General features: G+C 46.1%; 3 protein-coding genes across 5 annotated transcripts in view; 2 read left to right on the forward strand and 1 right to left on the reverse strand.

Annotated features, from left to right (window-relative positions):
* Positions 1 to 134: 134 nt before the first annotated feature.
* On the reverse strand, positions 135 to 3,280 carry bbln (bublin coiled coil protein). Its single transcript, XM_067969505.1, has 2 exons — positions 3,067 to 3,280; positions 135 to 2,090 (listed from the first exon to the last, which is right to left on the reverse strand). The coding sequence occupies exons 1-2, from the start codon at positions 3,137 to 3,139 to the stop codon at positions 1,900 to 1,902; spliced, it is 264 nt and encodes an 87-aa protein (XP_067825606.1). The 5' UTR covers positions 3,140 to 3,280; the 3' UTR covers positions 135 to 1,899.
* Positions 3,281 to 5,225: 1,945 nt separating this feature from the next.
* ptgesl (prostaglandin E synthase 2-like) lies at positions 5,226 to 18,996 on the forward strand. The gene is made up of 7 exons (XM_067969942.1): positions 5,226 to 5,483; positions 9,179 to 9,373; positions 11,501 to 11,556; positions 12,914 to 13,066; positions 14,454 to 14,654; positions 15,380 to 15,497; positions 16,711 to 18,996. Exons 1-7 carry the CDS (start codon positions 5,226 to 5,228, stop codon positions 16,840 to 16,842), a joined length of 1,113 nt encoding a protein of 370 aa, XP_067826043.1. The 3' UTR covers positions 16,843 to 18,996.
* Positions 18,997 to 23,373: 4,377 nt separating this feature from the next.
* odf2a (outer dense fiber of sperm tails 2a) overlaps positions 23,374 to 26,242 on the forward strand; it is a 57,309-nt gene continuing 54,440 nt past the window's right edge. For all 3 annotated transcript variants that reach the window (XM_067969945.1, XM_067969943.1, XM_067969944.1), the window contains exon 1: positions 23,374 to 23,445. In XM_067969945.1, coding sequence (XP_067826046.1) covers positions 23,443 to 23,445 — 3 coding nt within the window. In that variant the 5' untranslated portion in view covers positions 23,374 to 23,442. The remainder of the gene's footprint in view (positions 23,446 to 26,242) is intronic.

A 26,242-nucleotide genomic window follows, 5' to 3' on the forward strand; every position in this document is an offset into this window, starting at 1 on the left:
AGAGGTTACAGTCGTTAAAATCAGGTGCCTGAAAGTGTCTCGGCTCCATAACTATCACCCAAATATTCCCATTGCCATTCAGCCAGCTCGATTCTCCCCCCTCCATCAGCTCAACGTTCAATAAAACTGCAGCCTTAACCATCGGTCGGTTTAATAGGAGAATTTTGTAGAAAGCATAATATTAAATCCAGATGTATCACAAAACAGGAATGGAATCAAGTGAATATATTTACATAACTGTGTAAGCTGAGAAACACGTGTACACAACGGAGGGAATAATCAGACGTCCTCCGCACATTAGATTTCTAACACCTGGATTTCTAGGTTAGTGTAAAGTACACTATCCACTATCATTTATTCAAATTGTGCATATAGACAGTCTCAGTCAGGCTGGCTCCTGATCCTTTTGCACTGTTCTGTTGCAGAATAACTACACCCACTAACCCTACCTGAAGCAAACGTTATCATTTTTTTAAAAATCTTTTATGTGCTTTATTTACTTCAAGGAAACAACTGAACAGTAACAATGTGTGTACTGTAGCAGCAAGCCTGTCACTCACCTTCAATATCCCAGTTACAGGCAATGGTACATTATTGCACAATTCTGTGGGCATTACACCACTGCCTAGAGTAGAATGCATGAATCGATTATCTTTAAGTACGTTGGGGAGAGGGGTTGTCTCTAAATTATAAACTTGTTTAGTAGTTGTGGCTTTTATTCCCCTCTCCACTTAACCAATTTTAGAACCAGTGTAAAACCTTTGAGAAATTTTACATTCGGAGCAAGCTTTCATTCAAGTAAAACGGTGGAAGCTTGTCCCAAAATGTACACCTTCAATTCAGAGAGACTTGGTGTTATCGATTAATGGTTTTTCAAACCATTTTCTCATTGCTACATCACCCAGGACTTGATGGATTTACAATACAGAAATTACATTGTGTCACACAACAGACCCATGGAATAACATAGCGTTAACTATAGATTACAGGAACATTCAGTAAAGAGCAAACTATTAACAGAGGACGAGAGCGCAGATCTCAAGAACTGAGCCCTAGTCTGGCCCCACCTGAAGTACTGGGTACAGTTCTGGTCACGTTATGAGAAAGACATTCAGGCATTGGACAGGGTACAGTAAACGGCAACTAAATTCCTCCCTGCCGTTGGGCACCTGAATGATGAGAGGCTACAGAAGCTGGGAATGTTTAAACAGAAGGATCAGAGGTAATCTTATAGAAGTAGTCAAGATCCTAAAGGGTATACAAGAGTAAACATTAATAAATTTGACCATGCACAAATTTTATAAGACGGCATAAACTCAAGAGGGAGGGTGAAAAGATGGTTTCGATTTAATTATTTTACACGGAAGAAGGTGAATGGATGGCCGAGGGACTGATTGTATCAGCAAATTCAAGAGAAAGTTCGATAGTATCTGGAAAAACCTTGATAAAGAGGTACGAGAAAGATCGTGGGGCATATTTCCTGGACACTAGGACCAGCCAGATAAACTGCAGTGGTCCTTGAGGCCAGTACAGCTCCACGTCCTGAAGATCATACACAACTGTTTTTTTTTAAAAATTAAATCCAGCCAAAATATCCTGGAAAAGCAACTCACAATTGGGAAACACACAGCCTAGCTAGCACCTGTTACAAGTGAATCTCAAAAGGAAGAAACGGGAAATCCAAAGCTGAAACCAACATAAAGATGTTACCTATATAGAGGCAAAAAATGTCACCGCAGGCAATACTGCAGCTCAATACACCGATGAAAACCAGCCAGCGTTTTTTGACATAGGAAAGGAAATTTGCTAGCAATGGTTACAGCCAACAAACAGGGTTTTTTTTTATTCTTAAGCAGGACATGTGCTATTAGTGCTTGATGGGAGAAACAGTTATCACAGTCAAGCATTGTGGTCCTTGGAATCTGTTGGCGGGGCAGTTGCGTCCACATGTTGCTGCCTGAACTCCATCCTCGCCTGGCGATTCGACTCCAGCAGTTCTCTAAGTTTCGTATTTAGAACGTCGTTCTTCTCCTCAAGGTTATCCAGGCAAGAGTTGATCTGGTCGAGCATCAAGTTGAGTGCAGCATATTCTGCCAAGAAAGGGGAGGGAATGGGAAGAGTACAATATTTAACTATTAGCCGAATGAGTACAAAAAGATTGAAAGAACTTGCATTTATATAGCACCTTTCACGACCCCCGGCCGTCCCAAAGCGCTTTACATCCAATGAAGTACTTTTTTTAAAAAAAGCGTAGTCACTGTTGTAATGTAGGAAAATGCAGCAGCCGATTTTACAAGGTCCCACAGACAGTAACGAGGTAATGACCAGATAATCTCTGTTAGTGATGTCGGCTAAATATTGTCCAGGACACCGAGGAGAACTCCCCTGCTCTCCTTCAAATAATGCCATGGGATCTTTTACATCCACCTGAGAGGGTAGACTGCGCCTCGGTCTCATCCGAAAGACGGCACCTCCGACAGTGCTGCACTCCCTCAGTACTCAAGTAGAGTGAAAATTTAATTCTGCAGCTTGCCATCTCCGGGTTTAGGGGGGTCCGATCGAGTGTTTTGGGGGTGGGGGGGAAGAGGGGTCCGATTGGGGGGGGAAGAGGGGTCCGATTGGGGGTGGGGGGGGAAGAGGGGTCCGATCAAGGGATTGGGGGGGGAAGAGGGGTCCGATCGAGGGATTGGGGGGGGGAAGAGGGGTCCGATTGGGGGGGGGGGGGGGGGGAGAGGGGTCCGATCGAGGGATTGGGGGGGGGGAAGAGGGGTCCGATCGAGGGATTGGGGGGGAGGAAGAGGGGTCCGATCGAGGGATTTGGGGGGGAGGAAGAGGGGTCCGATCGAGGGATTTGGGGGGGAGGAAGAGGGGTCCGATCGAGGGATTTGGGGGGGAGGAAGAGGGGTCCGATCGAGGGATTGGGGGGGAGGAAGAGGGGTCCGATTGGGGGTGGGGGGGGGAGGGGTCCGATCGAGGGATTGGGGGGGGGGGAAGTGGTCCGATCCGGGGGGGGGGTCGGATCGGGGGGACCCCGCCCATTGAGCGACCCCCTCCCCAGGGTTTTACCTTCCTCGGGCACATCCTCCTCCTCCTCCTCTCGCTCCACATTAACACTCGGTTCCCCGTTCGGTCCCGACATTGCAGCAAAACTGAGATCCGGATCAACAGGCGCCGCCGGTGCCGGTGCCTCGCCTCGCCTCGGGGGTCGGTGCCTCTCCCCGGGGCCCCTCTCCGGCCTCTCCCCCCACCCTGACCTTTCGCTCCTGACCCCTGACCTTAAAATGTAACAAACTCAGCTGTTCGGGGACCTAATCCCATGTGCCTGGGAACCGCCTGAGAATGATGCGCAACCTCCCCCTCCCCAATTATCGGTGAGAATTCCCTTAAAAATCACCACCATTTTTTTCCAAAGAGCATTTCAATTTAAAATATAATTTAAATCTTTCGTTTTCCTATTTTTTTAAAAAACAGGCACAAGGGAAGACAGCTCGCAATGAGGCCCCTGTTTAAAGGGATCATGCCTGGTTTTTTTGACCAACACAAAAATGGTCACTGGAATGAACTGGAAGCAAATAAAAGGCACAGTTACTGGGATTGCTACATCATTTGTAATAAATAAACCAGAATAGGAAAGGATTTGCATTTCTATAACTTCATTCACAACCTCAAGACGTCCCAAAGCGCTTTACAGCCAATGAAGTATATATTTTTTGAACTGCAGTCACTGCTGGTAACGCAGCAGCCACCTTGTACACAGCAAGATCCCACAAAACCAATGCCACAAATGACCAGATCATCTTTTTTAGTGATATTGGTTGAAGGATAAATGTTGGCCAGGTCCCCGGGTGACCTCCCCTGCTCTTCCTCGAATAGTGCAGCGGGATCTTTTACGTCCACCTGAGAGGGCAGACGGGGCCTCGGTTTAACGTCTCATCCAAAAGACGGCACCTCCGACAGTGCAGCATTCCCTCAGTACTGCGTTGGTGTGGCAGCTTAGATTTTGAGTTCAAGTCCCTGGAGTGGGACTTGAACCCAAAACCCTTCTGACATATGTGGTCCATCTGGACCGACCTAAATTCATGCTCTATCTCATATACCCCTCAATTGCTTCTTTTGCCAAAAAAAAATACTGGCCAACTGCCTCTTAAAGTTGCTGACACTGTCCAACTCCACTGCCTACACCAAGGTGTAAATATCAAAGTCAGTTATCAGGATCCAGAACTCTCCAACAGGTTCACAGCATTTCCCACTGGCAAGAGTTCTGAAATCCTGCCCAGAAGGTAATTGCCCTACGTGGGAATAGGAGCATGTTTGATACCCCCATGTTTGACTCATTGCCATCAAAGAAGATCATTTAGACAAGGAGGAGTAACTGTATCTCTAGTTTGGGTGAGGAAGGGCAGGGGGGGTTGAAGACTGACCCATTCATGATCAGAGCTGTATCACATAACTTTCTACCTCTCCTCTCCAAAAAGTACAGGAATCTCTTCAGATGATCTGGTCATTGCTGTCTGTGGGATCTTGCTGTGTGCAAATTGGCTGCCGTGTTGCCTCACTTCAGAAGTACCTCATTGGCTGTGAAGTGCTTTGGGACGTCCTGGGACCATGAAAAGCGCTATATAAATGCAAGTCCGCCCTCTCTTCCTTTTACCTTTTATTGGTCCCCTTTAAAAACTACAGAAACTAGGGGATTCACAATCTCCCATAGACACCCATTTCCCAGCAGGAATCACTGCGTCGTGGTTGGTACCTGAAACCCTGCCTGCTTTATTCCCCTCCCTAGCCCAGGGACACGGCCAATTTTAACACCCCAATGCCATCCTGGCTGAGATCAGCCAACTCGCCTTGATCCTGGAGCCTTCCTAGTCTGTATGGCTCAGCGTTAGACCAGCTGGTGCGTTAACCCACTAAGCCATTGGGGTGTGCCGTGTTTATTGAGAGATAGCAAATGTTGCTCTTGATTGGGAAAGAATGTTTTGATTTGAACAGCGCTTTTGAGTGAGCCAATAATTTATGTTGCACAACCAAAATTAAATTCACCATCAATTTTATTGCTAAATCATTTTTTTTTTTTTTTGGTTGGCTAGATGACCAGAAAATAAAATGCAGTCTTGAAATCGCAAAACTGTATTTGGGAAGAGAAAAAAAAAATGCCCGCAGCAGGTCAGTGAGTTACGCCTTTAAGAAGCCCAGATGCTGAAGGATCTCCTTGTGTTAAGGTAAAGATGGCAGCTTCCTGTGTGAGAGCAGGGAGGTTCGTGATTTGCAGTAGGGTTTGCAGATGGCAAGTCCTGGCACCGCAGCCCGGCAGCAGGTTCTACGGTCACGGCAGGGGTTTGCCGGAGAAGTTGGCAGGAGGGTTGAAAGTTGGCAGCACCGCCCTGAACTTTGCATTTGTCCTGGGAGGGACCCTGGGACTGTACCACACTCTCCGACACTACCTGCAGCAGCAGCACCACCAGGCTGAGCAGCAGTGCCCCAAGGTAAACCGCCAAATGCAGTGGCAGTAATTTATTTGCAGCTTGACTGCAAGGTTTGCATTGGTTGTCCGCTTCTTATTCCTTGTGTTTTGGAAAGGGATTAATTTGTAATCGGGATCAGCACTGGATTCGTTGCTTGGCATTTAATGCAACGTACAACATGTTTTGCAACCCACGGGTTTTCTTCACTTTGCATTGGTTTGCGTTCGAATTTGCAAAAGATGTGGAGGTGCCGGTGATGGACTGGGGTGGACAAATGTAAGGAGTCGTACAACACCAGGTTATAGTCCAACAGCTATAATCTGGTGTTGTACGACTCCTTGAATTTGCACAAGGCTGCATCAGACGTGTCGAAGGCTACCTGGCTAGAATTTGATGTATTTTATTAAGACTGATGCAGCTGAAAGAAAATTCAAAATTTTTAGCTTATAAATACGATTATCGGTGCTATAAGATATTATTTTCGATTTCATGTCGTCACACACCATCCCGACTTGGAAATATATCGCCGTTCCTTCATCGTCGCTGGGTCAAAATCCTGGAACTCCCTTCCTAACAGCACTGTGGGAGAACCTTCACCACACGGACTGCAGCGGTTCAAGAAGGCGGCTCACCACCACCTTCTCAAGGGCAATTAGGGATGGGCAATAAATGCTGGCCTCGCCAGCGACGCCCACATCCCATGAACGAATTTTTTTTAAAAACTGATGGATTTCAAACTTTACTGTGTGGGAACCCCTTGAAAATTTTAAAATACTTCGGTCCCTTGTTCTATGTTTCCAAAGACAGTGATAGTGAGCCAAACTAAAACAAGGCTATCACTGTAGAAAATGTTTATTATTATTTATTATTAAGCAACGGAAGTAATGTGTGAACAATACATTATGTTTGCCTGCATTACAGTCCTTGGATTGCAAATTCATTGTATGTGAAGTGACTTGAGAGGTTTCTGAGATGTGATAAAGTGCTTTATAAATGCAGGTCTTTTTATATTGTGTGAATTTCATCATCCCCAAGTTGTGTAACATGTTCGGAACAGGAGTAGGGCATTCAGCCCCTGAGCCTGATCTGCCATTCAATTATATCATAGCTGACCTGTATCTTAACTCCATTTTACCTGCCTTGGTTCCCTGTCCCTTAATACCCTTGCCTAACAAACCGCTCTCAATCTCAGTTTTGAAATTTTCAATTGACCCCCAGCCTCAACACCTTTTTGGGGAGAGAGTTCCAGATTTCCGCTCCCCTTTGTGCGAAGAAGTGCTTCCTGACATCGCCCCTGAAAGGCCGAGCTCTAATTTTAATTATGCTCCCTTGTTCTGGAATTCCCCACCAGAGGAAATAGTTTCTCTCTATTTACCCCATCAAATCCTTTAATCACCTTAAACACCTTAATTAGATCATCGCTTGATCTCCTAAACTCAAGGGAGTACAAGCTTAGTCAATGCAACTTGTCCTCATAATTTAACCCTTTTAGCCCTGGTATCATCCTGCAGATCTATGTCTCTTCGATCTTCTCTGCCTACCTTTGTATTTTTTTTTGCTGGTGTTCACTGTCTGTAAGAAAGGTGATCCTCCTCTCCAGTCTTCAAACTAAAAGGGAATTAGATGGTTAGCTTGAAAATGAGGAATGTTAAAAGGGTGTTGGGAGTGAGCAGGAGGTTGGGATCAGAAACTCGACGGGCTGTGGAAAACAACACTGACACAGACGTAACTGGCTGTAGCAAGCTATGATTCCATGACAGCATCACTGATGCACTTATGCTGCCTCGTCAGTGTAAAGTGGCTTTGGGAGCACGTCAACATAAAAGTGACCAAGAGTAACTTGAGAGTCGGGCCTAATCTGATTCTCGAGCACGCTGAAGCCAAATGGTGTGAAAGCCCCCTCCAAGAGGCGGTCAGTACCGTTGGTATAACTATCGGTAGGTGTCAGCCGTGGCTCAGTGGGCAGCACTCAAACCTTCTGCCTCAGAGAAAGTCCCACTCCAGAGACTACAGCACAAAATATAGGCTGACACTCCAGTGTCATTCAGAGGGCGTGCTGCATTGTCGGAGGTGCCGTCTTTCGGATGAGACGTTAAACTGAGACTCCGCCTGCCCTCAGGTGGACATAAAAGATTCCACGGCGCTCCCCTTCGGTTAAGAGAAGATTTGATCAAGTTGTTCAAAATCGTGAATGGTTTTGATAGAGTGAATAAGGAGAAATTGTTTCCACTGGCAGGAGGGTCAGTAACCAGAGGACACAGATTTAAGGTGATGGGCAAAAGAACCATGGGCGACATAAGGAAACTTTTTTTATGCAGCAAGTTGTTGTGTTCTGGAATGCGCTCCTGAAAGGGCGGTGGAAGCAGATTCAATAGTAACTTTCAAAAAGGAATTGGATAAATACTTGATGAGAAAAAAATTTGCAGGGTTCTGGGGAAAAAGCAGGGGATTGGGACTAATTGGAAAGCTCTTTCAAAGAGCTGGCACAGGCACGATGGGCCAAATAGCCTCCTCTTGTGCTGTACCATACTATGATACTATTTTGAAGAAAAGCAGGGGTGTTCTCCCCAGTGTCCTAGCCAATATTTATCCCTCAACCAACATCACTGAAATTGATTATTTGGTCATTTATCACATTGCTGATTGCGGGACCTTGCTGTGCGCAAATTGGCTGCTGTGTTTTTCCTTTTATTCGTTCATGGGATGGCAGGGCCAGCATTTATTGCCCATCCCTAATTGCCCTTGAGAAGGTGGTGGTGAGCTGCCTTCTTGAACCGCTGCAGTCCGTGTGGTGAAGGTTCTCCCACAGTGCTGTTAGGAAGGGAGTTCCAGGATTTGACCCAGCAACGATGAAGGAACGGCGATATATTTCCAAGTGGGGATGGTGTGTGACTTGGAGGGGAACGTGCAGGTGGTGGTGTTCCCACGTGCCTGCTGCCCTTGTCCTTCTAGGTGGTAGAGGTCGCGGGTTTGGGAGGTGCTGTCGAAGAAGCCTTGGCGAGTTGCTGCAGTGCATCCTGTGGATGGTACACACTGCAGCCACTGTGCGCCGGTGGTGAAGGGAGTGAATGTTTAGGGTGGTGGATGGGGTGCCAATCAAGCAGGCCGCTTTGTCCTGGATGGTGTCGAGCTTCTTGAGTGTTGTTGGAGTTGCACTCATCCAGGAAAGTGGAGAATATTCCATCACACTCCTGACTTGTGCCTTGTAGATGGTGGAAAGGCTTTGGGGAGTCAGGAGGTGAGTCACTCGTCGCAGAATACCCAGCTATGGGGACGTCCTGAGACCATGAAAGGCGCTATAGAAATGCAAGTCTTTCTTCCTATCTTTTATAACTCCTGTTCAGTGGACTCTGGTCAGACACACGCATGCACTTGGACAAATATACCCCACTGCTTGGACCAGTTCTGAATGTCGAGAAAGTGCGAGCAAGAGGGTCCACTGAACTGGAGTTATAAAAGAAAGACTTGCAATTATATAGCGCCTTTCAGGATGTCCCAAAGCGCTTTACAACCAATTAAGTACTCTTTTGAAGTGTAGTCACTGTTGTAATGTAGGAAACGCGGCAGTAAATTTGCGCACAGCAAGATCCCACAAACAGCAACGTGATAAATGACCAGATTTTTTTTTAATGTTGATGTTGGTTGTGGGAGGGGGAGTTAGTTCACCTCTCCCAAGTGTGGTTCAAACCTTCTTCTGTGTGTTTGTTTTGCTGCAGAGTTCCTGTGCCCGCCTGTCGCTCACTCTGTACCAGTACAAGACCTGCCCGTTCTGCAGCAAGGTCCGCGCATTCCTCGATTTCCACTCGCTGCCCTACGAGATCGTGGAGGTCAACCCCGTCTTGCGGAAGGAGATCAAGTTTTCCGGCTACCGGAAGGTTCCAATTCTGATCGGCGAGGATGACGAGAAAGTGGTGAGTTTGCGCAAAGCTGCGTCAAAATGGGCACAAATTCTAATTATTGAGCAGGTAATATTATCCGACAGGAATTTTTTGTTTCGTTCCCGGGGGGAGGGTGGGGTGTGAGTGATTCTGTCCTCGGGAGGTGGGCCATGGGCCTTTTTCAGAGGCCATTAATAGTCAACCATTTAGTGTGGGGACTGGAGTCACATGTAGGCCAGACTGGGTAGGGATGGCAGGTAAACGGGTGTGTTTTTACAACAGTCTGGCAGCTTTTATGGTCTTTTTTGTTTGGTGACAGACTGACTCCCCAAAGCCTTTCCACCATCTACAAGGCACAAGTCAGGAGTGTGATGGAATACTCTCCACTTGCCTGGATGAGTGCAGCTCCAACAACACTCAAGAAGCTCGACACCATCCAGGACAAAGCAGCCCACTTGATTGGCACCCCATCCACCACCCTTAACATTCACTCCCTTCATCACCGGTGCACCGTGGCTGCAGTGTGTACCATCCACAGGATGCACTGCAGCAACTCGCCAAGGCTTCTTCGACAGCACCTCCCAAACCCGCGACCTCTACCACCTAGAAGGACAAGGGCAGCAGGCACATGGGAACAACACCACCTGCACGTTCCCCTCCAAGTCACACACCATCCCGACTTGGAAATATATCGCCGTTCCTTCATCGTCGCTGGGTCAAAATCCTGGAACTCCCTTCCTAACAGCCCTTCTCAAGGGCAATTAGGGATGGGCAATAAATGCCGGCCTCGCCAGCGACGCCCTCATCCCATGAACGAATAAAAAAAAATCAATTTGAAAACTTGCCAGAGTGATATTTGAACTCACTGCTTCTAGGTTGCTTGCCTGATAATGTACCCGTTACACCACCGTGCCTCGTAACAGTGAGGCGTTAACAGGATGCGTGTACAACAGTTCAAATGAGCTTTAAGTCATAGAATCATACTGCACAGAAGGAGGCCATTCGGCCCACTGTGCCGGTGTCGGCTCTTTTGAAAGAACTATTCCCCCCCACCCCCCACTCTTTCCCCATAATCCTGCAAATTTTCCCCATCAAGTATCTATCCAGTTCCCTTTTGAAAGTTACTATTGAATCTGCTTCCACCGCCCTTTCAGGCAGCGCATTCCAGATCGTAACAACTCGCTGCGTTTATAAAAAGAAAATAATTCTCCTCATCTCCCCCCCCCCCCCCCACCACCCTGGATTTTTTGCCAGTAAATAAATAAAATAAATGTAGAATTTATTGTTGTATTTCCACATGTAGCCTAGGAAGTAAAGTGTTTTCAAAGTTTAGACGGAGGCTTCAGAATGTGGAAATGTGTTGTGACTCTTTCTGAATGGTGACCTGAGCGCATGGCTTAGGCTAAACACTTGAGTGCAGTGGCGGGAGAGTGCTGCATTGCACGAGGTGCCGTCTTCCCGGTGTAACGTTAAACCAGCTGCTGCTCCTCTGGTTCACGTGGAGGTTTAAAGCCCCGCGACATTGTTCGTAGCAGAGCAAGGCGATATCCCCGAGTCCTGGCCAACGTTCCCCTTTCAATCAACAGCACCCCAAAAAAAGACCAAACTCTCTGGTCATTCAGCTCATTGCGCTTTGTGGGATCTTGCTGTGCACACAAAGGCTGATGGGGTGAGATGAAGTAGGGTGGGAGGAGGCTCGTGTGGAGCATAAACTCTGGCACAGACCAGTTGAACCGAATGACCTGTTTCTGTGCTGTAAATTCTATGTGCAATGAATTTGCCTACATAACTTTCATTATATCTCAAAGTAATTCATTGCATATGAAGCACATTGGGACATTTGAGAGATGTGATAGTGTTATCCAAGTGTGTCTCTCCACCTTCTTTCTATCTCCCTCCCCTCCCTCTCCCTCCTCTCCTTCTGTCTCCCTTTATCTCCCAATTCTTCCCTTATCCGTGTCTCTTTCCCCATCCTCCCCTTTCTCTTCACCCAGCCTCCCCACCGCTAAATCTGTGCCATGCATAGTATAAATTTCAGATTTTAACCTGAAATCTGACAAGTGAATGAAATGAGTGTATTTTTGTCAGTGTCGAGTTGTGTGGTTGTAAATTTCATGTCGGATGAGCAGCTTTTAACTGATTCTCATTTCTTTTTTTCAGCAAATCAACGATTCCTCAGTTATCATCAGTGCTGTAAAGTCGTATTTAGTGTCTAGGTAAATCTGAAGTGGCTATTGACGATTATTTTGATATTTTATTTCCAAACTTTTTTGCTTTTTGAAGTTGAGTCTTGTTATTAAACACGGCTTTGAGCTTTCAGTTTCTCCCCTTAAGAATTCTCACTTTTTTCCCCCTTCTGGCTATTAATTTTATTTTCTGATTTTTCACCTTGTTGTTTGAGACCTCCTGATCCTCCAGTTATAAACCTGATTTTTTTTTTTGGTCATTTATTTCCCCCTGGATTTGAACTCCAAAAATCGCTGTTGATTTCGAAGAAATCTGAACTTTCTCTTTTCCTCTGCGTTCTGGTTGTTAAAGGTACTTGTGGCAAACTCATACCTTTTACACAAACACTCCCACGTACAACTTTCACTTACACACATGTACACTCGCACACTTTCGCACTCACACACGTACATGTACACACACACACACACGTGTCACGTCCTTTGCACGCTTACACTAATTCATTCCTGTACTCGTGCGCACACAATCTCAGTGACGTAAACACAGCTTCTGTCCGTTTCGTAAAAGTTTTCTTTGATTTGTCCCAGAGTTTTGACTGTCCCAATTTCTGCCGGCTTCTGAAAAGCCCAAAAGGTTCCCAGGAATTTTTTTTTCTTTCAAGAATAAAAGCGGAAAAAGCAGAGCTCTGCTCTTGAAGTATATTTGCTTCCTGAACCACGCAGCGTCCATCCATTGGGAGGCGGGTAACATTGTCCCTGGCCTCTGCCGGTACCACCGTGTAATGTCCCTTGGGAATTGCATGAGACCAGCCTGATTTTTCTCCCTCCTCACCTTCCCCCATTTGGGGAAGTGACCGATTGCCGGGCTCCTCCTGGTGATACGATTGAGGTTCGCAGTTCAATATGATTGTGGACACAAACCCGCACGTCTGGTTGGAATGCAAGTTCTTCCTCTTGCCCCGAGAGGTCGGTCCTGGTCCTCTCCGCCAGCATCAGTACCTGAGCCCACTGCTAGGAGACAGGCAAGAGTGCCCTGGGGTGACTTTCCCTCTTGGGTTGTTTCCGCACCTCTCTGGGAGAGGCTGGCCCTCCGATTGATGTCTTCTCTGCACCCCCTCCCCTCCCGTGGCACCACATGGATCATGAACTGGGTGTACAGGCAGTCGCTGGCGTGAACGTGCGCTGTGAAAGCGCTGGCGTGAACGTGCGCTGTGAAAGCGCTGGCGTGAACGTGCGCTGTGAAAGCGCTGGCGTGAACGTGCGCTGTGAAAGCGCTGGCATCGTTTTTTGGAAGTGTTGGTTGTAATTACTAGAACTGTTGACATGTATGTGGGATGTATGGTTTGTCTTTCCGTACTGTTCACTCGCTGTTTCTCAAACATTTCAGGCACAAAAACCTAACGCAGGTGGTATCATACTACCCAGAGATGAAATCAAAAGATGAGCAGGGAAAGGAAGTGGCTGAATACAACAACAAGTACTGGGTGATGCTGGAGGACCAGGATGAAAAGCGATACTACCCCACCAAGGAGGCCAGGAAGTATGTAAACCTGGAGCATGCTTACAATCAGTCGCATTTTTACAAATATCATCAGAAAAGCAGCCCGTTCTAACTGGGCCAGATTTCAATAACATCCAGTGTGTTTCCTCCTGTCCAGTCCTGTCTGTGTTTGTAATCACCTTCTCTAATCGGACTACTGTCCTTCAGAGCGTGTCCCCCGTCTCCCTGTTCTGGTCCATGTTAATGATGCCAACGCTGCATTTCAAGAAGGGCACAGGGAGTTCGCTCGCTGCCCTCCAACCGACATCACCAAATCTTGATCATGAATGTCATTGTTGTTTGCGGGATCTTGCTGCGCACAAAATGGCTGCCGCGTTTTCCTACATAATGATGATCAGTGACTCGTTGTATGCGAAGCGCTTTGGGATGTTTCTGATGCACGATACAACGCTGACTGAGCAGACATCTTTCTTTACTGATTTCCTCCCCCCTCCCACCTCCAAGACTAAGGTCCATTTAGTTTGACTTCTACCATCCTGGTAGTCGCATGATACATCGATAATGGAGTTGTTGACTAATCATAGTGAACAATCTCAATCAATTAGTCTACAACGGACCCAGACGTGAGCGAGGAAAACACCCAGTGGTGGAGAGATTCGGGCACCATCGGTCCAAAGTCACCTGTTCCTCCCGAGCATCTTGCACTTGCCACATGTCTCAAATTACTCGCATACTGTATCCCAAAATGTAACTTTCTGAAAGAAATCTATCTAATTTGGATTTAAATGAATCAATACTAACTGCTTCCACCATCTCCCTCGGGAGCCTGTTCCATAGATTGACCACTCGCTCACTGAAATATTGTTTCCGCAGATTAGTTTTGAATTTACCCTCCTTCAGACGCAGGCCATGTCTTTTACTTCTATGTTCTGGAAACGGTGAAATAGCTTGTCAGGGTCTTACATTATCTGGTCCCGTTAGAATCCTAAAAACAGCAATCAGATCACCTTTCAGCTCTTTTTTTTTCCAGTGAGAACATGCCCAATTGACATAATCGCTGCTCATAATCCAATCCCTCCATTTCCTCAAACATTCTAGTTGTTCGCTTCTGTATCTTTTCAATAGCTGCAATATCCTTTTTGTACTGTGGCGGCCAGAACTGTACACAGTATTCCGAGTGCGGTCACACCAATGATTTATAAAGTGGCAGGATTACCTTAATATTGACCTTTTTAATACATCCTGATTTGCTTTACTCGCTGCGGCCAAGCATTGTTGCGATGGCTTCAATTTATTATCAGTCGGGGGCCCCCCTCCCACACATCTCTTTCCTAGGTGGTGGCCCAGGAAGAGGTTGGTCAGCTGTCCTCTGGCGTTAGATGCTCTTTGCCGTGTAACTTGTGTTGTGTTTTTTTTTTCTCCCCAGGGAGGAAATGAAATGGCGCAAGTGGGTGGATGACTGGCTGGTTCATCTCATTTCACCCAACGTCTACCGCACTCCCAGAGAGGCCCTGGAGTCTTTCCACTACATCGTGCAGGAGGGAAAATTTGGGACGTTTGAAGGATTTTTCGCTAAATATTTTGGAGCGGTTGCCATGTTCTTTGTGAGCAAGAGACTGAAGTCGAGGTGCGTGCCTTTAATCCTTTACGGTTCGCGAGTAAGTCCAGGCTCCCTGGAGGGGAGGGGAGGGGAGGTGAAGGGAGGGGAGGTGGGTGCCCACCGGAGATGGAAGCAAAATTAGCACAGGACTCCGCTAGCCCATTTAAGCACCTCTGAACTATTGATTGGGGGTGTGGGGGGGTGTGCTGGCTGAGACTTTGAAGTGGGTCCATTCTCTCAGTTGGTGAATTGTCCCAAGGGTTTGTAAATGATCAGAAAAGGACAGAGATTAATTTACGAATGGGGTGTGCCATCCTGATGGTTCTAAAGTCTTTTGGGGGGGTGGGGGAATTTTAACTCTTAACTGCCTGACTGGGCAGGGAAGTTAAAATGGAGTGGGCTTACCCTCTGACCTTTCGCCCCAATGCCTCCGACTGCAGTTTTAAATTGTAGGCGCCAAGGACACCTGCCCAGTATATAAATCTGCAGATCAGCTCCCAGTGACGTCACCCGGACCCGACTGCCAATTTAACATTGACGGGTGCTACTGCAGGCCCCACAAGGAAAAGCGCTGCGAGCAACACGGAAAAACGCTGCACGCACAATGTCTTTCCCTTCTATCGCCCTTCTCTCCGCTTGAAGAAGTCATTGCCGCGTGCTGGTTCTCTGGAGTGAAGCCCCATCCCCTCTTTGGACCTCCTGCACTTTGTCTTACGAGAACTTGTTGAATCTTTGTCCTTGCTGGTTTTCAGGCATAACCTTCATGATGATGTCAGGCAGGACCTGTACAAAGCGATCGATCAGTGGTTGGCTGCTGTGGGCGAGCACAGGCCGTTCATGGGCGGAAACTCGCCCAACCTCGCTGACCTGGTAAGAGATGTCAATCAATTTGGGTTCTCATTGGGGTACCATGACACCAGAACTGGGAGGTTATACCTATCGGGAAAGCTTGAACAGGCTGGGGCTCTTTTCTCTCGAAAAGAGAAGGCTGAGGGGTGACCTGATAGAGGTCTTTAAGATCACGAAAGGGTTTGATAGGGCAGACGTGGAGATGTTTCCACTTGTGGGGGAGACCAGAACTAGGGGCCGTAAATATAAAATAGTCACTAATAAATCCAATAAGGAATTCAGGAGAAACTTCTTTACCCAGGAGAATATGGAACTCGGTACCACAAGGAGTAGTTGAGGCAAATAGCATAGATACATTTAAGGGGAAGCTGGATAAACACACGAGGGAGAAAGGAATAGAAGGATAGGGTGATAGAGTAAAGTGGGAGGAGGCTCGTGTGGAGCATAAACACTGGCATAGACCAGTTGGGCCGACTGGCCGGTTTCTGTGCTGTTAATTGTATGTAAAACACCGGTGAGACTGAAGCCATCTCGTTCTGTTCTCGCACACCAGCCCTCAATTCAATCCTTTCTCCCGGCTGTTTGCTTAGGCTAAATCCAACAGTGTGCTGCCTCGGTGTCCTGTTCAATCCTGAGCTTGACTTCAAATATTGCAACTGGTCCTTCACCGAGACCACCTATTTCCAGCTTCATAATATTGCCCCACCCGCCACCTTCTTTCTTGCCTCACGCCCACTACCAGTGAAAAACTTTGTCACCTTCAGGTGCGATTTCTCAAAGCCCCCCTTCATGGCCTCTCCAGCTCCACCCTACCAAAAAACCCAATCCACCTAGAACTCTGCTGCCTGCATCTTAACCCATAGAACATCTTGGTGACCTATCACCCCTGCCCTCACCAACCTCCACTGGCTCCCCACCACCCCTCTGTGGATTGATTTCGGAATCCTCGTTCTTGTTTACAAATCCCTCTGAGGCCTTGCTTCACCCGAGCTCTATATCCCTGCGCTCTGGAATTCTTCCTTAAACATTTAAAAGCCTCCTCAGACCCCACCTTTCTGACCTCGCCTTCACTCGCCTCGTCTCCCAATTCCTGCTCGGTGTCCCAATTTTTCACCGTTTCTTTTCAAAACGTTTTGGGCACTTTGCTACGTTAAAGGTACTACATGTGTGTAAGATTGTCTCTTGTAACTCCCCCTCTTCTCTTCCCCCCTCCCCCCCCCGCCTCTCTTCACAGGCAGTCTATGGGGTACTCCGGGTAATGGAAGGTCTGGAGGCATTCGATGACATGATGGTAAATACCAAGATCAAGCCCTGGTATCGAAGAATGGAGAAGGACATCCAGAAGAGGCAGGAAGTTGAGCAATAAATTACTGCAGGAGCCATCGGGAGAATCATGTTAAATTCCAGTTGCACATTACTTCTACTATTAACGGACAACAAGCCCTGATGTTAACGGAGTGCTGGAGCGAAATGTGAGCTCTGTATTGGAAAAAGAATAACTTTAGTAAAAACTGCATCAACGCTGCACTCATTCTCAGTTAATGAAGGGTGCATTTACACTGCAACAGAAAAGATTGCTGCAATGCTGCATTCATAGTTTTAAATACAGTCTGAATCCAGAATTGGGGACTGACCTGTTGGGAACATAGGAACAGGAGTAGGCCATTCAGCCCCTCGAGCCTGTTCCGCCATTCAGTGAGATCATGACTGATCTGTATCCTAACTCCATTTATCTGCCTAGGCTCCATATCCCTTAATACCCTTGGCTAGGAAAAAAATCTATCAATCTCCGATTTAAAAATATTAATTGAGCTAGCATCTACTGCTTTCTGTGGGAGAGAGTTCCACACTTCTGCCACCCTTTTGCGTCAATGGCCTGGTTCTGCTTTTAAGGTTATGTCCCCTTTCCCTAGTCTCCGCCACCAGCAGAAAAAGTTTATCTACCCTATCAATTCCTTTCAAAATCCTTAAAAACTTCTATATTGCAGGGAATGCAAGCCTAGTTTATGTAATCTCTCCTCATAATCTAACCCTTGGAGCCCTGATACCAGAACAAAAGTTGGTGGAAAGAGTCTCTGCTTTGCTGCAAACTCCATTCAGGCCTTAACAGCTGATTTACGCTTACACTGTTTGGCACCGATGCAAGGCTAGAACCACTTTGCACCAATACTGATCGTGTAAATGCACCTGAAAAGGTACTTTTTATTAAAAAAAACCACTGAAATAATAATTAAAAATTGTGAAGTTCTTAAATTAAGCAGTGCAATGACTGTGTGAACATTGAAATAAAAAGTGAAGAAACTGGAAATCTGAAACAAAAACGCATGTGCTGGAAACACACAGTAGATGCAGTCTCTGTGTAGAGAGAACAGACAAGTTAATGTTTAGGTATAACCCTTAATCAGAACTGGTTTAAAAAAAAAATGATCAGCATTTAAATAGGAACAAAACAAAGGGAAGGGGGAGGGAAAAACACACACAAAATTATGGGTAGAATGACCATTACTCATGTGCGTGATCTCTTTTTCTCTTCTGTCCCTTTGTTCTGTTTCTCAGTTCTGATTAAGGGTTATACCCAAAACGATAACTTCTTAAGGGCAGAGGAGTTCTCCCTGGTGTCCTGGCCAACATTTATCCCTCAACCATTGTTACTAAAACAGATTACCTGGTCATTATCTCATTGCTGTTTGTGGGATCTTGCTGTGTGCAATTTGGCTGCCGCCTTTCCTACATCACAACAGTGACTACACTTCAAAAGTACTTCATTTACTGTAAAACGCTTCGGGACGTCCTGAGGTGATGAAAGGGGCTGTATAAATGCAAGTTCTCTCTCTCTCTTCCCGTTACATTTTATTGGTCCCCTTTAAAAGCTACAAAAAATATGGAACAAAGGGAATACACTGATTCACAATCACCCCTATAAGCACATCCTGAGGTTATTTGGGGGCTGATTGCTGAGCGAAGTCTCGGTAGATTGGCAGCTGCTTGTAAATCCTGGCCGTCGCACTCGGAGAGAGGCCAGGCTTTCAGGTCAGAGAAAACAGCAGGAAATTACTGCCTTTCTTGACGTTGGCTCTGTAACAAAGTGTGATAGACAGGAGCTAAACTCTTTTATTTATGTGGTTGAGAGTGTTTTGATCTGAGTTACATGGGAGGTGAAATACCTCCAGTTGATAATTTTAATAGATTTGTGGTCTCCCTCCCCCATTTCCTGTCTTTCTCCTTTTTGTTCCCTCTCTCCCTGAATTTAATCAATTTGGTGGGGGGTTTTTTTGCTGAAATTTAAAAGAATTGACCCTGTGCCAAGTGGAAGTGAGTTTATCTGTTCGGGAAAACAGGTACCTCAGAGTTTGAAGCCATTTTTTTTCTTTAAATGCCCCTTTTTCACGGCAGTGGGTGAAATGGAATTTCTTCAAACAAAAATTGGTGGGGACTTAACGGTTAAAGGGGATCGATCCCTGGCTGCACATGTGTAGATGGATGATGTAAGTAGTATTTAATAAAAGCATTGTGAGTTTTACAGCATGTTATATTTTATTAAACATAACTGGAATATTGTTGGGTTGCAGAGGGCAATAATCCAGAGTCATGTAATGTCCGTTGTGGAGTTTCCAGAACAGCTCAGTGGGTAAGTGCACCAGGCAGGTTATAACTGCCGTACAGACCCACAAAGGTCCAAGGTCTTTTCTTGATGTTTTCTGATCTTAGCCAGGATAGTACTCTGGGTGCAACAGCTGGGTCAACGTGGGGAACAGTGAGCCAAGGTTCGCCCATCTGAACCATGTTGGAAAGTGGACACCAGGTGAGAACAAAAAAAAATAGAAAAAACAGAATATTTCTTAAATGGTGAGAAACTATTAAATGTTGGTGTTCAGAGAGATTTGGGTGTCCTTATACACGAAACACAGAAAGTTAACATGCAGGTACAGCAAGCAATTAGGAAGGTAAATGGTATTTTGGCCTTTATTGCAAGGGGATTGGAGTACAAGAGTAAGGAAGTCTTGCTGCAATTGTACAGGGCTTTGGTGAGACTACACCTGGAGTACTGTGTGCAGTTTTGGTCTCCTTACCTAAGGAAAGATATACTTGTCTTGGAGGCAATGCAACAAGGGTTCACTAGATTAATTTCTGGGATGAGAGGGTTGTCCTATGAGGAAAGATTGAGTAGAATGGGCCTATACTCTCTGGAGTTTAGAAGAATGAGAGGTGATCTCATTGAAAAGCATAAGATTCTAAAAGGCTGTTGCCCCTGGCTGGAGAGTTTAGAACCAGGGGACATAGTATCAGGATAAGGGGTCGGATATTTAGGACTGAGATGAGGAGGCATTTCTTCACTGAGGGTTGTGAATCTTTGGAATTCTCTACCCCAGAGGGCTGTGGATGCTCACTCGTTGAGTACATTCAAGATTGAAATCGATAGATTTTTGGACTCTAAGGAAATCAGGGGATATGGGGATCGGGCGGGAAAGTGGAGTTGAGGTTGAAGATCAGCCATGATCTTATTGAATGGTGGAGCAGGCTTGAGGGGCCGTATGGCCTGCTCCTGTTTATGTTCTTAACAGGATGAGGGCTTGGGTGCCTACATAATTAAATAGGGTATTCCAAGAATGACAATTGGTGAAGCTACATTTGGCTGCCAACACCCATTGAACCATCTTGAGTGCTGTAAAAGTGCTCCATAATGGTGTTGAAATAGCTATGGTACTAGTAAACTTAACACTCAATGAGTTCGGTCACTGGAGAACAGCAAACAACAAAGCAAATACAATGATATGTCCACCTCAGTAGAGTACAAGGTCAGAAGGAATTGTATTTAAACAGTATAATGTTCTTATCAGACTACATCTTGACTACTGTGTCCAGTTCTGGTCATTCAGATACAAGGAGGACATTCAAGAGCCGGAAGGAATGTCAAGAAGAGCCACAAGACGCAACCTTGGCGTCAAAGATTAAGTAATGACTGGAAAAACTTGGGGTTTTTAGCCCTGAATGGAGGTGACCCTATAGAGATATAAGCCCTCCGAGATCTCTGCACTCCTCCAATTCTGGCCTCGTACGCATCCCTGATTTTCATCACTCCACCATTGGCGGCCGAGGCCCTAAGCTCTGGAATTCCCTCCCTGAACCTGTCTGCCTCTCTCTTCTCCTTTAAGACGCTCCTCATTTGGCCAAGGTTTTGGTCACCTGTCCTAATATCTCCTTATGTGTCTTGGTGTTAAATTTTGTTTGATAACACTCCCATGAAATGCCTTGGGACGTTTTACTATGTTAAAGGCGCTATATAAATGCAAGTTGTTGCTGATAGTAAAAAGACTGAAGGTAGATCCACAACAGTACTCCAAATTAAACAGCGCTAGTAAGACAAGGGGGCACTGGCTCATACTAGTCATAGGCAAATTTAGGACTGAAATCAGGAAATTCTTTACACAAAGAGTAATAAACACATGGCCTGGACTACTGGGTCAGTTAGTAAAGCCAAAACTTTGGAAACGATTAAGAAAAAGTTGCCGTTGTGATGAGGGGTCTGTATGTTATTTCTGGATGGATGAACTAAGATCATATGAATGGCCTAGGAGGTGTGTGACACTGTGTGATGGCATCCCCATTGCTCTACCACCACAAGAAGGTGTGACAGTCTCTGCCTTGGTGCCTTCCACGTTCAGTATGCCTCACTTGAGCAGAGAAGGAATTGGATTTGTGTCTTTCCATTCCAAGGATGCAACATGGCAGTTTTCCAATGTTCAAGATCACCCTGTCATACCCTAAACTCAGCAAACAGCTCCCTCTCCTCCTTGAAACCCACCTCTTTGACTAAGCTTTTGTCCACCCCTCCTAATATCTCCTTTGGCTTGCCGTCCATTTCGCCTCTGTGAAGCGCCTAGGGATTATTTCTACATTAAAGTTTCTATATCCAATGCAAGCTGTTATTGTTGTTGTTTCGAATGGTTGGATCACTGAACGTATAGTATTATCATTCTACTATCACTGTTTCAGATGAATCGTTAAACCAAGACCCCATTTTCCTGTTGAGATGGCCGAAAAGATCCCATGGCAACTTTCCAAAGAAAAGCAGGGAGTTCTCCTGCTGTCTTGGCCAACATTCATCCCTCAACCAACACCACCAAAACATTTTTTTAAAATTCATTTACGGGATAAGGGCGTAGCTGGCAAGGCCGGCATTTATTGCCCATCCCTTGAGAAGGCGGTGGTGGATTGCCGCCTTGAACCGCTGCAGTCCGTATGGTTAAGGTACTCCCACAGTGCTGTTCTGTAGAGTGTTTCAGGACTTTGACCCAGTGACGATGAAGGAACGGCCGATATATGTCCAAGGCGGGACGGAGTGTGACTTGGAGGGGACTTTGGAGGTGATGGTGTTCCCACGCACCTGCTGCCCATGTCCTAGGTGATGGAGGTCGCAGGTTTGAGAGGTCCTGCCGAAGATTAACTGGTCATTTCTTTCATAGCTGTTTGTGGGACCTTGCTGTGTGCAGATTGGCTGCCCTGTCGTCCACATAACAACATGACTACACTTCAAAGTAATTCATAGGCCATGAAGTGCTTCGGGACATCCTGAGGTTGTGAAAGGCAAGTTCTTTTATAATAAACAGAAAATGCTGGAAACACTCAGCAAGTCAGGCAGCATATACAGAGAGAGAAAGAGAGTTAACATTTCAAGTCAATGACCTTTCATAAGAAGTTCGAGATTTCACAGTTTATAAGCAAGTACAGAGCAAAGGAAAGGAGTGGGGGCAGAGAACAATGGGAAAGGTCTGTGATAGGGTGGAGGGCAGGAGTGTAAATGACAAAAGGGATGATGGTGCAAGGCAAAAGGGGGTGGTAATGGGACAAGTAATCCCTCCATAAACTTGAGCTCATCCAAAACTCTGCTGCCGGTATCCTAACTCGCACCAAGTCCAGTTCACCTATCACCCCTTGTGCTCACTGACCTACATTGGCTCCCGGTCCGGGAATGCCTCGATTTTAAAATTCTCATTCTTGTGTTCAAATCCCTCCATGGCCTCGACTCTCCCTATTTCTCTAACCTCCTCCAGCCCTATAACCCTCCGAGATCTCTGCACTACTCCAATTCTTGCCTCTTGCGCATCCTTGATTTTAATAGCTCCACCATTGGCGGCTGTGCCTACAGCTGCCTAAGCTCTTGAATTCCCTCCCTAAACCGCTCTGCCTTTTTATAACTCTCTCCTTTAAGATGCTCCTTAAAACCTACCTCTTTGACCAAGCTTTTGGTCACCTGTCTAAATATCTCCTTACGTGGCTCGGTGTCAAATTTTTGCTCGTTAACGCTCCTGTGAAGCGCCTTGGGACGTCTTATTACGTTAAAGGCGCTATACAAATGCAAGTTGTTGCTGTAAAGAAACGAAAGATGGGTCCAGAGGAGGTGTAAACGGTAACCAGCGCCTGCCGTCCGTGAAAATGGGAGCGGTGGTCATGACTTGAAGTATGTTGAGATCGGTGTTGCGGCCTGATCGAAAGATGAGGTGCTGTCCCTCGAGCTTGGGTTGAGCTTCATTGGAACAGAGTATGAGGCCGAGGTCAAGAGTGGGATGGAGAATTAAAGTTCCTTTCTTCTTTCACTCTCAACTATTGCCACATCCCTGGTCACCAGGTCAGTGTCACGTCTCTTGGGTTGTGGAGAAAGAGCCGGCCAGCCTGCAAGGTGACAGGTGTCCATAAGTAAGTTGGTTTGGTTTCCATGGTAATCCAGCAGCAAGCATAACCCGGAAGAGAACAGCAAACGGTTGACAATCATTTTTTTTAAGCAGGAGGGGGGGGGGGTCAAGCGGAGTGCAGCCAATCGGAACCGGGGAAGAGCCGTTGAGGCGATTTGAATGCTCCAACCGGCTGAGGGGAAAGCGCGTCCGGAAGTGATGGGCTGCCGGAAGTTGGGAGAAGCCGCGAGCTCAAACCAACCGCCTCGACCGGCTGATGGAAAGCGGCGCTTCGCATGGTGAGGAGCGGAGACACCGCAACCCGCAACCGCAACCGGGCCTGGGCCAGAGTAGGAGAAGGCGCAGCAAACTCTGCGTTTGTTTGGACACGTCTCAAAGCGCTTCACATCCAATGAAAACGCTTCCCAGAAAAAAAAAGGGGGATGGGGAGAAGCGACCGTTGTTATGTAGGAGGGGGAGGGGAGATGAAAGGTGGCAGCCATTTTGTGCATAGCAAGATCCCACAAGCAGCCAAATGAGATGAATGGTTGGTTAATCTGTTTTGGGTAGTGTTCTTTGGTTGAGGGATGAACTTTGGCCAGGACACCAGGAGGAACTCCCCTACTGTTCCCCCCCCCCCCAATGGTGCCAAGGGAATCTTTTACATCCATCGGAACTGGTGGTGGAGTCATTAAGAGGAGGAGGGAGGGGCCATGATTCCCATCCTCAGTCGTTTTGAGGACTCGCTTCCCATTTCGCTCCCAGGGACCTCCGTCGCATGTCTTCGGCATCCAGGTCCCCTCGTACGAGTCCGTACGTTTCCCGGCTCGGACTTCGGATGAGGTATGTCAGCGTTCCCCAGTTCCCAGTCGGCCAAATCTTGAGTTCGACCACCTCGCCCAGTTGGACAAAGCCAGCTCAGCCACTCATCGGAACAGGTAGACGGGTCCTCTGACAATGTTTCCAAAGGATGGCACCTCTGACAGTGTAGCACTCCCTCGGTACTGCACTGGAGTGTCAGCTTAGATTATGTGCTCAAGTCCTGGAGGAGAGTGTCAGAGACATTCCACAGCTAGCTAAACAGGGCACCTCCCCAGCCAGGTTTGGATTAACCTTCATTTCAAGCATGTGTTATATTGGAACTCTTGCATAGATGCAAATTGTTTTTGGGTGTGACTCAGTACAAAGATGAGAGTATAATTTGGGTGAACTACTGAGTTCCCTAAAAGCTGTATGATTCCCAGGAGCCTTGAGTTGTCATACAGTATAACTCCATACAAAAAATGCTACAGTTAAGAATAATATGTAGCATTAAGAAGACCTGAGATAACTTGTACTCTTTCAGGACTTTGCCACCTGTTTGCTTTGAATGAAATGTTTTGCATGGGAGGAAAGAAAATTGTTTAATATTTTATAATACGTTTAAGTATTGGTGAACTTGTGATTGTGCATTAGATGTAAAGCTGTGTGTTTTTGAGAGCAAAAATTCAGATTTACTTCATTGGCAACAAGGTGTTGCAACTAATCTATTTATCTGTGGCAATAATGCCAATCTCACTATTACAATGAAGTGTTGCTTGCAGGGTGTATAATATTTGAGATTGTGTGTTTTTGATGTTGAGAAGAAGTGGTTCCCATAATGTTGTAAGACTATTTTAGACTGAACTGTAATGTATGCCTCTCTTGAGGTATCATTTAAAATGAATTCAGTACAATATTAAGTGCTCCTGCTTTATGACCTTGAATCTATGATGTATCCACACAAATGTGTTGCTGGCAGATTATTGAGTGTGAAAGTGAAGTGAGTTCCTGTTGGCAAATGATTTGGTGCAGCAAGACATCTGGCAAACTTTACACTTGCTGGGGGATGGTCCAATTTTGCAATAGAGAGCTCCTGTAGATAATAAAAGTGCTAGGATCTGAATAATGGCATCACTTGCTGCAACAAATCACTTTCCCTAATCATTATTAAATTCTTAGATCTGGGGTAGCGCTAGAGGACTGGAGAATTGCAAATGTTACATCCTTGTTCAAAAAATTTGAACAAATTTGATAATCCGGGACAGAATTAGTAGTCACTTGGGCAAGTGTGGATTGATTACTTGGGCAATGCAGTTGATGTGATGGATATGGACTTTCAAAAGGTGTTTGATAAAGTGCCGCATTATAGGCTTGTCATCAAGATTGAAACCCATTGGAATAAAAGGAGCAGTAGCAGCATGGATACAGAATTGGCTAAGGGACAGGAAACAGAGAGTAGTGATGAACGGTTGTTTTTCGGACTGGAGGGAGGTGTATAGTGGTGTTCCCCAGGGGTCGGTACTAGGACCACTGCTTTTCTTGATATGTATTACTGACTTGACTTGGCTGTACAGGGCAAAATTTCCAAATTTGCAGATGACACAAAACTTGGAAGGATGGTGAACAGTGAGGAGGATAGTGATAGACTTTAAGAGGATATAGACAGGCTGGTGGCATGGGCAGACTGGTGGCAGATGAAATTTAATTGCAGAAAAACGCGAGGTGATGCATTTTGGTAGGAAGAATGAGGAGAGGAAATATAAACTAAAGGGCACAATTCTAAAACAGGAACAGAGATCTGGGGGTACATGTACACAGATTGTTGAAGGTGGCAGGGCAGGTTGAGAAAGCGATTTAATAAAGCATACGGGATCCTGGGCTTTATAAATAGAGGCATAGAGTACAAAAGCAAGGAAGTCGTGATGAACCTTTATACAACACTGGTTCGGCCACTGCTGGAGTATTGTCTCCAGTTCTAGGCACCGCACTTTAGGAAAGATGTGAAGGCCTTAGAGAGGGTGCAGAAGAGATTTACTAGAATGATTCCAGGGATGAGGGACTTCAGTTACGTTGATAGACTGGAGAAGCTCGGGTTGTTTTCATTTGAGCAGAGAAGGATGAGAGGAGATTTGATAGAGGTATTCAAAATCATGAAGGGTCTAGACAGAATAGATAGAGAAACTGTTCCCATTGGCAGAAGGGTAAAGAACCAGAGGACATAGAATTAAGGTGATTGGCAAAAGAGCCAAAGGTGACATGAGGAAAAACTTTTACACAGCGAGTGGTTAGGATCCG

The sequence above is a fragment of the Heptranchias perlo genome, chromosome 31, assembly GCF_035084215.1.
Source record: "Heptranchias perlo isolate sHepPer1 chromosome 31, sHepPer1.hap1, whole genome shotgun sequence".
In the NCBI taxonomy this organism is placed as follows: Eukaryota; Metazoa; Chordata; class Chondrichthyes; order Hexanchiformes; family Hexanchidae; genus Heptranchias; species Heptranchias perlo.

What these genes read in the sequence shown, in the direction of transcription:
- ptgesl (XM_067969942.1), top strand. Translation starts at nt 5,226, where the DNA reads ATGGCAGCTTCCTGTGTGAGAGCAGGGAGGTTCGTGATTTGCAGTAGG. An exon ending in GCGAGGATGACGAGAAAGTG is followed by an intron (nt 9,374 to 11,500) that starts GTGAGTTTGCGC and finishes TCTTTTTTTCAG; the next exon opens with CAAATCAACGATTCCTCAGT. An exon ending in AGCAAGAGACTGAAGTCGAG is followed by an intron (nt 14,655 to 15,379) that starts GTGCGTGCCTTT and finishes GCTGGTTTTCAG; the next exon opens with GCATAACCTTCATGATGATG.
- bbln (XM_067969505.1), bottom strand. Translation starts at nt 3,139, where the DNA reads ATGTCGGGACCGAACGGGGAACCGAGTGTTAATGTGGAGCGAGAGGAG. An exon ending in GGAGGATGTGCCCGAGGAAG is followed by an intron (nt 2,091 to 3,066) that starts GTAAAACCCTGG and finishes CTTTCTTGGCAG; the next exon opens with AATATGCTGCACTCAACTTG.